Raw genomic sequence first — 15,132 nt, 5'->3', positions numbered from 1 at the left:
ATTTTTTAATTATTTTTTTTACTATGCTTGCCTAACCTAACTTAACCTAACCTAACCTTAGGGAAAATGGTTTTTGGGGCTAACGTGAATGGTTTTTGCAGGCTAACGTGAATGGTTTTTGGGGGCTGAAGTGAATGATTTTTGGGGCTAACGTCAATGGTTTGTGGGGCTAACGTTAATGGTTTTTGAGGCTAATGTGAATGGTTTTTGGGGCTAATGTGAATTGTTTTTGGGGCTAAAGTGAATGGTTTGTGGGGCTAATGTGAATGGTTTGTGGGGCTAATGTCAGTGGTTTGTGGGGCTAACGTCAATGGTTTGTGGGGCTAACGTCAATGGTTTGTGAGGGTAACGTCAATGGTTTGCGAGGTATTAACATAATTTCAAGTCCGGGCACAAAAGTAGGAATTTTTCGGTGAATGAGGTTGCCACACTGCATAAATCGACAAAACACTCTCACAACGTGCCCTAAAGCAGTACGCTATCACCCGCCATAATGTGTTACAGAATCGAAATAACAAGTAACAGTAAGTACTCGTAAATGTAAGAAATAGACATTATCTTAGTTAGAAATGCATTATTTCACCTTACGAAATGTTCCGCATTCCAAAATACTCCCTCTGTCCCATAATTATTGTCCAGTACACTTTTGTTTGTTGTCCCATAATATTTGTCCGATAGGCAAACTGTGACATTGGTGTATACAGAAGAAGAAAATTAAACACGGGAATGAGTCATACAACGTTATTACTCAAGGATCAGTACAAATTTGAGAATCAAGTATCCAAAAGAACATAAATAAAAAGTCACCATTTTGGCATACCGGACTATAATTATGGGACAGAGGGAGTAGTACGTTAGCAACGTAAAAAAGTGTGAAATATATGATTTATAGGTGTCACCCCCATACTATAATAGTACCGATACCCTAATTTCATGTCCTTCTTCAATGATATGCTCCGAGAGCCCTGTCCTAGGAACTCCCTCCCTTATATCTTTGTTGTGCTCTCCCCACCTTATGTCCACACTTCTCCGATGTATTCTTTATTACATTCACATTTTATACCATAAACCCCCTTCTTCCCCCCTCTTTTTCTCCCTCTTTTCCATCCTTCTTGTATCCTGTAAAGTGTTTTTCCAAAGTCCCCGGAGCTTTCATTCCACATTTTATTCCATATCCTCTTACTAGTTTCTCTACTTTCTCACATATCCCTTGGAAATATGGGATTCCTATATACCTAAAATTCACTTCTACCCCCTTCTCTCTCTCCTCTCTTCCTTTCATGTCACTCTTCTTACCATTGCCATCCAACTCTTTTTGCATGTTTTTTTGCCCTATTTAGGTTCCTTCTTAAATCTAACTCTTTATACCTATTTCTTCTCCCCACTCTCATTATCCATTCAACCTCTTTTTTCAATTCTCCCTTGTTGTTGCACAACCTTATGGCTCAAACAAAGAAGTTTAGGAACACTTTATTCTTGGTTCTTTTGACATGGGCAGATTCATTGTTGATGTACAATTCCCCTGATAAAGCTTTATGAAAAACCCCAGTTATTATTTTCTTCCCTTCTCTATATATCGAAAGATCCAAAAAGCCTATCTTATTATCCTTCATCTCTTCCTTGGTGAATTTAATCCTCTCTTCCTGCTCTCCCAAAAGATTAAACAATTTCTCCAACCCCTCTTCCTCCCTGATGACCAGGATATCATCAACATACCTTCCATAAAATTTAATCTCAGTTACCATTTGGCTTAGTGCCGCCTTCTCAATATAGTGTAGAAAAATGCTAGATATTATTCCGGAAATGGGATTCCCCATGGCTAATCCCTCTTTTTGAACGAAAATCTTTCCGTTACAGCAAAAATTATTATAACCGGTGCACAAATTGAACCACCTTACGTATTCCCAGGCTGTGACGACATCAATTCCTTTACCCATCAACAACCTTTGCAGGCAATTAGCGGCCTTGTCTCTGGGCACGCTTGGATATAGGTTGACGACATCAAAGCTCATAATCCTATCTGTGCTGGTAATCTCAAGTTGTGCTATTTCATCTTTCACGTCCCTTGATTTCTTGATGCTAAGCTCCATATTTTCCCAAACCTCCCCGATTTTCTTAACGAGAGTCTTAGCTAATTTATATCCCAGGTGTATGTACATTGGGATAATGGGTCTTAACGGAATCCTCTCCTTATGGGTTTTCGGTATCCCAAATGCTGTTGGGATATCTCCTTTTCTACACTCCTCAATTAACCTCTTTTTCTCTGCCCGCGCAAACGTGATGCTTGTTTCTATTCCCTTTCTTATTTCCCTCCTTATTTTATTTATTGGATTCTGTCCTACAACCTTAAAGTCTTTACTGCCAAAACATTCCTCCATTTTATTTTTGTAATCTTCCTTATCTATTACAACCATCTTGTTTTCTTTATCCGAACAAATTATAAATATTATTGTCTCTAACCCATTTTTTGACATTATTCAACTTCTTTTTATTATTTCTAAGCTTCTTATTCTTTCCTTCTCCCACCCCCTTGTTACCTCCTTCTCTAACATTCTCCTTTCTGATCTGTTGTTCAATAATGTCATGTATCTTTTGTTTGACTTCCCTCTTATCATCTCTATCATCCATCATTGCTGCTATTCCTTCTGCTGCTATAATGAATTCCTCTTTTTCGATTTTATTCTCCCCTATAGCGAATTTTTGATCTTTCCTCATAATTTCTTTTAAGTCTATAGGAAGTTCTCTCTTGGTTAAGTTCAAAATGTCAAAAGTTCAAAATACTCACGAAACGTAAGTACATAAAGTTTTTGTATTTTATGTTTTTGAATTTACATCAGTGAGTAATTCGCACAATAACTTATGGACTTATGTTTTACAGAACATGCATGCCTTTTGGCCTTCTGAAGAGATTTCCAAGCAATAATTTGCAATTGATGGTACAGTCTGGTGCCAAGGGATCAACAGTTAACACTATGCAAATTTCATGTGCGCTGGGTCAAATTGAACTTGAAGGGAAGCGCCCTCCATTGATGATTTCAGGGAGAGCTCTTCCTAGTTTCCGTCCATATGATACATCGCCACGAGCAGGAGGTTACGTGGATGGGCGGTTTATGACAGGTATCAGACCTCAGGAATTCTTTTTCCATTGTATGGCTGGCAGAGAGGTTAGTATATCGAGCATTAGCTTTTATAATTTTTTGTTCATGACCATTTGTACCTGTATGTAGCAATTCACCTCATGAAGAATTTCAAACTAATTGCTTCCAATGCAGTAAAAATTAGGGCTGAGTATCGGTTCAATTTTTTTCGCCGATACCAAAGGTCGATTGATTGGTTTGCATTATTTCACTTCATTTTTTGTGACACTTTTGGCTGATTTGCGAAGATGGGAATGAGTGATTATATAATCAAATTGATGAATGTACACTCACAGTCATCCATGCCCAGGCTGGGATTCAAACCTGGGACCCCTGATATCGTAGCGTGATATGCAAACCACTCTGCCACAGGGGCCGGCAATGATACCAAGTATTTTGAGAGGCTAGAGCAGCCAAGAGAAACAACTCATTTGTCAAGATTTGTCCTTTTCAAAGGTTCATTCACCCTTCCTTGTGACAGATTGGGGTCCTTCACAAGAACTCCATGTATATTTCCGAAAATGATGCACCCTCCTGGGAAGCAGATGACAAGATCAAAGTCAGTGCTAAAGTGAAAGCGCTGTACCCAAACGTGACATTGAAAGCATGCAACAACTGCCTGGTTTGATTTGAGTTTGATTTGATGTTTTAAGTCCACTTTATGCACAGTAAGGCTAATCGGTACTGGACCTAAGTTTAAAGTGGGATCCGAACCACTATGTGCCTCCACTGGGTATCGAACCCGTGACCCCTTGATTACAAGGTGACTACGCTACCACTGTGCCATTGGGGAGGACACAATTGCCTGGTGATCAACACTATGTGGAAATAATGGAAACCATTCATTGCCAATCCTTGCTCGCAAACTCGTGGGTTAAGAACGTGACATTTTCAAAACTAGCATTATTATAATGCTGGGCTCATTCTGGAGTTCCTGGAAAAGGGATGAATATCACTGTGGGAGGGAGGGTTGTGGATTTTCTTCTTGTGCTCTATCCTTCTGTGTGACTGCTGCCCAATGCCGACACTGCAGTGACTTGTTTTTATTGCAAATGACATAGAGTAATGGACAGCAGGACATATACAGAGCTGCCAAATAACATTAAATATATATCTGTGTTTGTGTATATTTTTATGTTGTTTTCCTCCCTCCCCTGGGTATTCCAAACAATAAGAATGTTATTTTCCTGTAGTTTACGGTTATTACAAGCATAAGAAAACAGTTTTTCTTTGTGACGTTTCAGGAGAACACACGCTCCTTTCATCAATACCTTTATTGATGAAAATAGCAAAAGAAAATGGTTTTCACACTAACAGAATAAACCAAATCAAAAAACAAGTTGCAAGAAAACTAAAGGAAAAGAGAAATACAGACAAAGATGAAAAATCTGTTGAAAAGAAATTTGTGTGCATTCCATTCCACAAGGGATTCTCACATAAAATTGCAAAAATTTTTAGAAGTTTTAATTTCAAAATTGTTTTTAGATCACCAAGAAGTTTGGAATGTACATTTAATGAATTCAAAATGAGAAACTCTCTACCAGATGTGGAAACCACAGGAATATATAATATAAGTTGTTCATGTTCAAAAGATTATGTGGGACAAACAGCAAGGAAAATGGCAATAAGATGGCACGAACACGATTTGGACATTATAAATCTAAACCCAAGAACAGGTTTGTCAAGTCATATCATCGAAGAGAAGCATTTGATTAAAAAGAGAAGGGTTTTAAAAAGATTAACGGGAAACACAGAGTTGAATGTCTGGGAAGCTTCGTTCATTGCAGAAGAACACTGGAATAAATTAAATAATGAAAATGGTAACATAGATCCAGTATGGAGTTTTCTTTTTCACAAATGGAGTAAGCCACCATCTTTAAAATTTAATGTAACAGAAAACATCAAGAGACTTTGTGAAATCAATGATGAATTTGAATTACCTGATGATATTTTGGATTCATAAATTATTTTAAAAAAAAAAAAAAAAAAAAAAAAAAAAAAAAAAAAAAAAAAAAAATCTGAAATAAAAATAAAACAGACTGCTTTTTTCACAGTTAAGTTGCTATATTACAACAATGTAACATTGACAACATCCATTATATAACAGATTATTTTTGTTTAAAAAATTACTAACCATTGTTATAACTGTATCTTTAATCAAAATGAAAATAAATGTCTGATGAAAGGAGCGTGTGTTCTCCTGAAACGTCACAAAGAAAAACTGTTTTCTTATGCTTGTAATAACCGTAAACTACAGGAAAATAATTCTATAATGCAAGCAATGCGTACATACAAGAAAAACTAATAAGAATGTTGTTTACATTTGTATTTATTTTGCATTTCTTGTGCAAGCTGTACACTATACGCACTACATGCATTTTATTTTACACACTGTAACTTTCTCTGGCAGGGACACTTATAATAATATGATTTTTTCAGTGTATCTGCAACTGGCAACATTTCAAAAACTTCTTTTTTTTTTGCATCCTCCCGGGGGTAGAAAGAAGTTCACATAAAATGTCACAGCACATTTTAAGTGATATTATATGAAAGTAATTTGGAGTATTTGATATCATTAATACTAATGTCATGTGATGAGTTTTGTGACTCCGTAACTAGTCTTTGTTATTTTACTGGAGTTATACAAACATCAGTATCGGTTAAGGTATTGGCAAATGTTGGTATCAGCTCAGCCCTAGTAAAAATGCAATGTGTAGGAAGGATCAACACCCCCTTGACCAAATTAATGCTGATCAGTTATTTGTACTGGTAGATTTTATACTATCAGCACCCTCCTCCCTTCTTCTACCCACACACACATTCAAGAATTGCAAAAATATAATTTGTGATAAAGCTTGTGAAACAGCCACTTCCCTACAAAATTAAATAGACCTCTTACATATGAGGTAATTAAGGGTCATTCCACTCCAAATCAACAAAAAAAAAAAGTGTCATTTCTGACCCGACCATCTCGGATTTTTCTGAAACTCTACTATTTGGTAGTCTTCATGAAGATATGAAATCCTGAGAAATTGTAGCTTCCTGTGTGGTTTAGTTATGGAGTTTTGAGGACTTGAAAATACAAAGAAAGTCTATTTTTAGTCTACGCTTGAGACTTTATGGATAATTGCTCTTACCCTAATTGACGTAGAGAGCTGATTGTAGTCTTGTTTGAAAGAACATGAAATAAGCTTTCCAACGGTGTATCACATCACTATATTTTAGGGATGGGACCGATTAATCTGTACTCTATCGGTATCGGCCGATATAGGCATATCTGTGTATCGGTTTATCGGTAAAATTACCAATTATTTTACCGATCCGATATATCGGTAAATATCTTATAATTTAGTGCAAAATTCTGCCATTTTGTTGTAATTTTTATGGATAATCTCGATGCCCTACTTTTTAAAAAAAGTAATTTTCTAAATATTCAACTTCTTTTGCACTGCATAATAAACACATATTTAGTAAGGAGATCAATGAACATTTCAGGTTCTTCATGGACCATTTCTTATTTTATATTGGATCGGTAGAATATCAGTTATCGGTATCGGTAAATTTTATATCGGTACTTTATCGGTATCGGCCCATCCCTACTATACTTAGAATAAAATCTTTTGAAGGTCATCCACTTTAACCTTTAGACCTTTAACTTTTGAAGATGCATATCTGCGATTTCCTTGTAACTGAAATATATTGTTAACACAAGATTACACTATAACATAACCGAATTTGAAGTTGGGACGATTATGGAATAATTAAGGAAAAGCAATTTAATTAGCATCAGTGTATTTTTTTTCAGCCGGTCATTTCTAGTGGGAGTTTGCAACACTGCACTATTGCATTGCAGACTTGCGAATGTGCAATACATCTGCAACTAGATAGTGAAGAATGTGTGCAGGAGTCTTGTTTGAAACAAGTGTGGTAGAATGTTGAATAGATAGTGTGTTTAGTGTGACAGTTTGAGCTGACTTTTTTTTTAAAAATAAGATACCTTGATCATCAGCATCATGGCATCATCCACATTAGAAAGCCTTGAAGATTTTGAGATCCGTGGAAACCTTGACAGTCCATATTTCGAAATTAATAAGTATCACCTGGAAATTAACACCAAAGTAGGAACAAACAATGGATATCCACAGACAGATCAACACTTCAAACATCAATGAAGACTGCAGAATTCATAGAAATTCTAGTCGAAAAAATGTGCACCTGATCGGAAATTATTTCATGCCAACAAGCTTAATTTCTCAAGCATTTAAAAGAAACAGTTCTTGATAGGCACTACATTGTACTTTGTGATTCTGTAGAAAATTATTCCTGCGTGTTGCAAGATGCCTCACAAGGTGTTCACTGGAATAATGGTCAAGCAACAACAATACATCCATTCACTATTTATTATTATTTTTTATTATTATGGAAATCCCAATACTTTGACAGTCATAACTGAAAATTTGGTTGCCATATCAGATAGCATGATAAAGCATTAGTTCCCTTACTCCAGAAAGTACTTATTACATTTTTGAAGGAAAAATTTTGTTCTGACAACCACTACAAAAATTGCAAAAATTTCATCAATGTTGCCTACCATGAGGATGATTTCTCTATGTTGTGTGACCGATTTCCATTCCAGGAATCCAAAAGGTTCATGCAGTACTTCCTTTTACAAAAGATATCATACATATGAAACGTTATTCTGCATGTGATTTATTTATATAACATAGTTTCATTATATGTTCAAATGCCTTAGAATTTACAGATATTACTGGATATTTTACTTGTGTATATAATAACAACTGGTGGCTAGTGTGTGTTCAGAAAGTGTCTGAAGACACCGGTGTTTTACAAATTAACTTTCTTCAACCTCATGGACCATCAGGATCATTTTTATGCCCCCATTTGGTCCAACTGGACATTTGTTGGGTCCCAACGTGCAATGTTCTAACAAAAGTGGACCCTTCCACTGATACAAGAATAACGTACACTTTAACAATGGACAAAAGCCAGTTTGCCTTGCAAGGACTGAATGAATCAATACTGAAGAACAACCTGTGAACTATGGTGCATGTAAGTTATTTCTCAGGAAACAAACATTCTTGTTCATTTTTCACTACTGTAGATAATCATATTATTCTTAAATGTAAATAACAACAGTGTTGCAAACTACCACTAGAAATGACCGGCTGAAAACAATACACTTACTAATTAAATTGTTTTTCTTTAATTATCCCATAATCATCCCAACTTCAAATTCAGTTATGTTATAATGTAACCTTGTGTTAACAATATATATATCTCAATTCCAAGGAAATCCCAGATATGCATCTTCAAAAGTTCAAGGTCCAAAGGTCAAACTGGATGACCTTCAAAAGATTTTATTCTAAATATAGTGATGTGATACACCATTGGAAAGCTTATTTCATGTCCTTTCAAACAAGACTACAACCAGCTCTCTACTTCATTTAGGGTAAGAGCAATTATCCATGAAAGTCTCAGGCACAAGACTAAAAATTGACAATATTTTGTATTTTTAAGCCTCCAAAACTCCATAACTATGCCTCACAGGAAGCTACAATTTCTCAGGATTTCATATCTTCATGAAGACTACAAAATAGTAGAATTTCAGAAAATTCTGAGTTGGTCGGGTTATGGACTTTGTTGATTTGACATGGAATGACCCTTAATTGAATTGGTTTGTTTTATTTTACTTTGTTTTTCTGTCACTGATGGCTAATCACTAAGATGAGAATGAGTAATGATATGATGAAATTGATGAAGGGGCATTAACACAGAACATCCATGCCCGGCCAGGATTTGAAACTGGACTCCTGGCATTGTAGGGTGCTATGCTAACCACTCCGTCATGTAAGTTGGCATGAAGTAATTAATAATTAACATAACTAATTTTAATTAATCACATCACCCCCACTCACGACTAGATCAAGAAAGTGTGGGGCGTTACCCCCACACCCCCTATACACCTTCATGGCGTGGTGCTAAGCACAGAGGAGCACTTTACCTTTTTTACTAATTTTAACATTATATAATTATCATAAATTAAATAGAATGGAATATGGATGTGATTTTATATTAGTTAACTTCTTCATTTGTTTTTAAGGAAGTAGATACTTGTTTGTTCATAATAAATAGTATTGAGTGTTGCTTTTAAAGTTACAAAATATCTTGAAGAGATAAATAACAATAGAATTTAGTAAATTAGATTCTGATAAATTTATTACTTTTGTTGTGGTACACACATCTATACAGTGAAACCTCGATTTTACATTTTTCAGGGGATCAAGCTGAAAGAACTTAAAATACGGGAAAATGTAAAATCGAGGAAAATTTCTTAACATTTACTATGTTGGGACCATCAAAATTGAATGTATGTATAATGTGAGAAAATGTAAAATCCGGGAACGTAAAATTGTGGTTCCACTGTATCTGCTTTTACTTTCGTATTTTATAAATTAATCTTGTTTTTTATATTTGTGGTATTTTCATTTTAGGGATTGATAGATACTGCTGTCAAAACAAGTAGGAGTGGATATTTGCAGCGCTGCTTGGTGAAGCATTTAGAAGGTCTTGTGATCAACTATGATATGACTGTTCGAGACAGTGATGGAAGCGTAATTCAGGTCAGTCTGATATAAAGTATTCAAACTGGTCAAATTGTAAGAAATGTTCACTAACTATAGCTTCAGGCTAACATTTTGAAGTGTCAAATTACCAATAACAGAAACATGGTTATTTTTGTGTCAGATAATCTATTTAGCAACAGAGCTCAGTGAAAAGAAGTGGAGGGAGCCATTATTATGTTATAATTGATGAATATTAGTTTTTCAATTAACAAACATTCGTAATTAGTCATGTGAAATTTCGTATTTCCATGTTGCACAATTTAATGGTTATTTCCGATTAATTTCGAAGACACTATGTCTTCATTCACTAAGGGTACGGCATCTGGAGTGGAGATAATACCACGTCACTGCTTTGTTTATTCCCAGGCCAGTGACGTGGTACCATCTCCACTCCAGATGCCGTACCCTTAGTGAATGAAGACAGAGTGTCTTCGAAATTAATCAGAAATGACCATTAAATTGTGCAATGCTGAAATACGAAATTTTACGTGAGTAATTCTTAAACCACGTTTACCGCATCCATCATGAAAACATTCATAAGTTACGATCTCAATTGTTTGGAACCTTTCCTTCATTTAGTTATACTATCCAGAACATACTTTGAAGTGTAGTTATTGACAGATATAAAAATATTTTTAGTAAAACTACCTATAGTAATTCATATTGTAATTATTCACAGTGAAAAATTTTCATTAAATATCTTGGATATTAATATCAATGGAAGAACACATGCTGCAATGTATTAATATATAATCATAACAGAAAATGATGTGTTCAACCATTCTCTCATGTTTTCTATTCTCTATACATGCACGTTGTGTGTTGGCTTTTCCACTAATGTGGAAGGTTGACTCATCACTGAAAATAGTTGGTCAAAGAAATCATCATTATCTTCACTTTGGTGCTGCATGTCCATGCAGAAGGAATGGCTTGATTTTGTCATTGTTATTTAAACTTGACTCTAATTGTAGCTTATAAGGGAGTTATTTAAATTTGACACTAATTGTAGGTTATAAGGTACTATTTACAAATGTTTACGTAAAATTTTCCACACAGTGTGTTGTGAAATCTGTAATACTAAACTTGCGTGTGTTGTTGATTTGTTAGGACTGTACATGCAGGTCTCAACGAGAATGATCTACTTGTTTCTCTGATGTGTCTCTCCCACTGTGGCGTATTCTGAAAATTTGACTTGGTTTACCACAACAATTCTTATTTGTTGTATATTTTTTTTATATATTACACTGAGTGCTCACTGAATTTCAACTACCTACCTGATATTTTTTTGGTCCACCTTTGGTTCAGCGGATGGCCTGGACACGACGTGGCATGGATTCCATGAGGTGCTGATATGTCTCCATGGGGATCTGACACTATATATTCCTGATGGCATCCCATAACAAGCCAACTGATGTCCGTGCAGGATGCATGGTTCGAAGAGCTCATTCCACAACATCCCACAGATGCTCTATCTGCTTAAGATTGGGGAGTTAGGGGACCAATTCATATGTTGCATCTCTGTGGAATGTTCCTCCAGCCGAGCAAGTACAGTCCTGCCTCGGTGGCACCGTGCATTGTCAGTGGTCCCCTAACACCTCCCAATACACACCGGATGTCACATGGCTGGCCATACACACCAATGGTCCCAGTCCATGCCAACAGAAGCAACCCCACACCATACAGCTGCCACCCACCAACCTGTAGAGCACTCACAATGCAGAAGGGGTCCATAGCCTCGTGCTGTTGGAACCACCACATATGCCTGTCACAGTGGTGTAGCAAAAACCATGATTCATCGGACCAACACACCCTTTTTCAATCATCCACGGTCCAATCAGTGTGATTGTGGGCCCAAGCGAGACAAAGTCGACAGCGATGCTTTTGTGAGGAGTGGGTTGTCTGCTGTGGAACTTCATACATGCCAGTGTGCGGCGCACAGTTGCATGGGATTTGGGTGTTGTGGATCCACTGTTGTATTGGTCCCATAATTCCTGGACACTGGTGTGTTCAGCTTTCACTAGCGTTTTGACTCAATGCTCTCCCCATGGTGTCACCTTTCGTACACCATTGCAGTTCTGCCTCTTAGTGGTTGTTGCCCTATTTTCTTGCCACTCTCTGTAGTACACCTTCACTACACTGGAACGGGTGCATCCGACCAGTGTCACTGTCTGGGTTATTGATGCACCTGATGCTCAGGCACCTACATCTGCCCTTTTGGAACAACGTTAAGTCCTGACCACCCCCCTTTTTAACGTGTGCTTTTCGACTAACATGTAGCATTGTGTCTATACATTTACCATGATACTTCCAGTCAGCTTAGTCATGTGACTGGAGCAGCTGCTGGACAGTTCCTTGTTGTTTGGAGGGGTGGTCGCAATTCAGTGAGCACTCCGTGTAATTAGATATAATAGAAATAAAATACCAATGCAGGCATGTAAGAAAGACAAAAACAGAAGTCTAACAACTTCAAATTTTCTGGCAATTTCTGTGTATATGAAAAAATTGGTTTACCTGTAAACCAGAGTACATGGGAGAGTACACCACTGGTCTCCCAGAACTTTTTCTTTTGCATAAACAACCAGGTTGTCTTGCTCTAATTGTAGATGGACTGCCTTGTCTGTGGAGGTTTACTATATCATGTTCTAAAATGACATTGTATGACAGTAACAGTTCTTTTTTGCTAATTACAATACACAAAAAACCTTCTCTACAGTAATAGCCATTTCGCTTAGCTGACTTAATGCTGACAGCACAGACAACTGTAGTTATAAAAATTTTCATACCATGTTGTGCGTCTCTCTCTGTTTATTTTGATACTGTATAACATTGAAAGTGTATATTTCTTTTATAGTAACCCTGTGTTTTTATTAGTTACACACTAATAGATTTTACAAATTTTCCTAGTAAATAGGATTGCAAATTTTTACATGCAATTAAATTGAGGGCAAGAGGTAGGAATTGAAGGGAAATCTTGGTATCTTCCAGAGAATCTGTATGTGCATACACCTTTTTTCCCCCTTTAGTTTCTTTATGGAGAAGATGGTTTGGATGTTTGCAAGTCACCATTCTTGAAGGAGAACCAATTGCACATTCTTGTGGAAAATTCCCAAGGCATACTGAATAAGCACAAACTGTCAGTTCTTAAGAACAGTTCAGATATCCATTGTATAGAGAAAGCGAAATCATCAGTAAGTATGCTCACTTATGTATTAGCATAAAACATTCTACATTGTTTACAAAGTACATGCATTTTATGCATAGTGTAATCTACATAACAACTTTATAATGAAAATATTTATCAATGTGACAAAAGTTTACTTTCTGACATGATTTTGTGTACTGAGAATTGTGTCTACGAGATGTGTATATTCAAAGTGTATGTAACTTAAAGCTTTCCTGGTGACAAATTGTGAAGAGATTTGTATGAGATGTTGACCTAGTGAGTTCTGAAGAGCTTTCCAACCTTTCAAGAGGTAATCTCACTCTCAGCTTCAGGGGTTGATGTGCAGAGTAAGGAGTTCACTTGGTTTATATTTATTTTGTGATGGATGGTCTCATCCTAGCTAGTGTTGTTTGACAAAGATCATGGATGTTGAAGTCCCACCACCTACACCAGGATCCTCTCAGACAAAATATGTTGAAAAGAAAATAATCCACATCAATTGCATTGTCAGTTTAATGAATATTTATGTGGGGCAGTATAGGGTAATACTGTAATCTGCAAGTATTTGAGCAACAATGGGTTACTCAAGACATTCTTGCTTGAGTGTGGATTGAATTTGAGTCTCATTATGACATGTGTTGTGCTGCCAGTGGCAAATACTCTGGTATTTTCTGGTATTTTTTGACATACTCTAATGGCTGGGTTTGACCTTCCACTACCCCATTTTGAAGGTATTATTCACCACTCCTACTAGCCTAGGAATGCTGTCCAGAATGTTTTTCAGTTAATGCATAATTTGCTTTAGTATGTTTCAGTTAATGCAGAATTTGTTTTATTACTAAATTATCTATTTGCCTACTGTAGAAACTGTTCAAGTTCCTGAACCTAAGAATACAACTTTCAATGTATACCATCCCAAGTTTGATACTTTAAACTGTAAGTTCAGTTCTGATTAGCCTCTGTTTGCTTAAAGTGGACTTAAAACTCACTTAAAACTCAAAAACCCAAAACTCAATGTAGACAGTGTAACGCTGCATTCACAGTAACCTGACCAAACCTCACCATTCATTCTCGGAAACCCTGTATATGTACATACTAGGGATGGGACGATATGAAATTTTGGCCGATACTGATAAAGTACTGATATAAAATTTACCGATCCAATATAATAAAAATCCAAGTAGCCCTTGCAGAGCCTGAATGGTTCACTGACCTCCTTCATAAATGTGTGTTTTGAGGTGACTGCACTGCAAAAGAAGTTGCATATTCAGTATTCAGACCTTTACGTTTGTAAAACGTAGTGCATAGAGATTATCAATAAAAATTGCAACAAAATGGCAGAATTTTGCCTAAATTATAAGATAGATATTTATAGACATATCAGATCCATAAAATAATCTGTAATTTTACCGATAAACCAATATGCCTATATCGGCCAATACCGATAGCATACCGATTAATCTGTCCCATCCCTAGTACACTTTTGCTCTCATAACCAATAATAGGATCACAATATGACAATTGTCCTTTTTTGGTAACCTGCATATATTGCTTCATGCAATTTGCAATTTTGGAGGCTAAATGCATTAAAAGGTCAACTCATGATTTTGCCACCAAAGATTCTTAGTTCTACTTCCAGACTGGGCATGAGTATGTATTCCTTTGGTAGTGTTACTTTAGTAATTTCATCTAATAACCATTTATCCTCATTATCATGACTAGGGAACGGATTTATATGTAAATACATATTTATGTATGAAGCTGAAGTCAATTATATTTTGTATTATTTTTGCACATCATGGCATGTAGACTCGAAAAATTATTTTTTTATTTTTCATATTTGTACATATATTACATTTTAGCTTATATTTTACATATTTTAGTTATTTTTAAATATTATTTCCATATTTCAGAACTTTTCTCAACATATACTCCATATTCACTCAATAACTACATGTCCCCGTGTGACCGAAACAGTTGGGTGAATTTCTTGCGAATAACCAACAAAGTCGCAAGTGACGTTAAACAAATGAAAGTTTACAACCTTTTTTATACCCTCCAATTGCATTAATTACAAGTTTTCTGCCATCCAAACAATAATATACAGTGGAACTTCGATTTTACATTTTACAGTGGACCAAGCTGAAAAAACTTAAAATGCAGGAAAATGTAAAATCGAAGAAAATTT

At 36.0% G+C, this 15,132-nt stretch overlaps 1 protein-coding gene across 1 annotated transcript in view; it reads left to right on the top strand.

Moving 5' to 3' along the window:
- Positions 1-15,132, top strand: part of LOC145993867 (DNA-directed RNA polymerase I subunit RPA1-like) — a 381,417-nt gene that overhangs the window by 142,427 nt on the left and 223,858 nt on the right. Inside the window, exons 18-20 of the mRNA XM_083129730.1 lie at positions 2,879-3,164; positions 9,650-9,778; positions 12,805-12,969. Coding sequence (XP_082985856.1) covers positions 2,879-3,164; positions 9,650-9,778; positions 12,805-12,969 — 580 coding nt within the window. The remainder of the gene's footprint in view (positions 1-2,878; positions 3,165-9,649; positions 9,779-12,804; positions 12,970-15,132) is intronic.

Source organism: Lepisma saccharinum, chromosome 10, assembly GCF_977018435.1.
Source record: "Lepisma saccharinum chromosome 10, izLepSacc3.1, whole genome shotgun sequence".
NCBI lineage: Eukaryota > Metazoa > Arthropoda > Insecta > Zygentoma > Lepismatidae > Lepisma > Lepisma saccharinum.
Note: the sequence above shows the minus strand (reverse complement) of the source record. Positions and strands in the feature narration are given on the sequence as shown.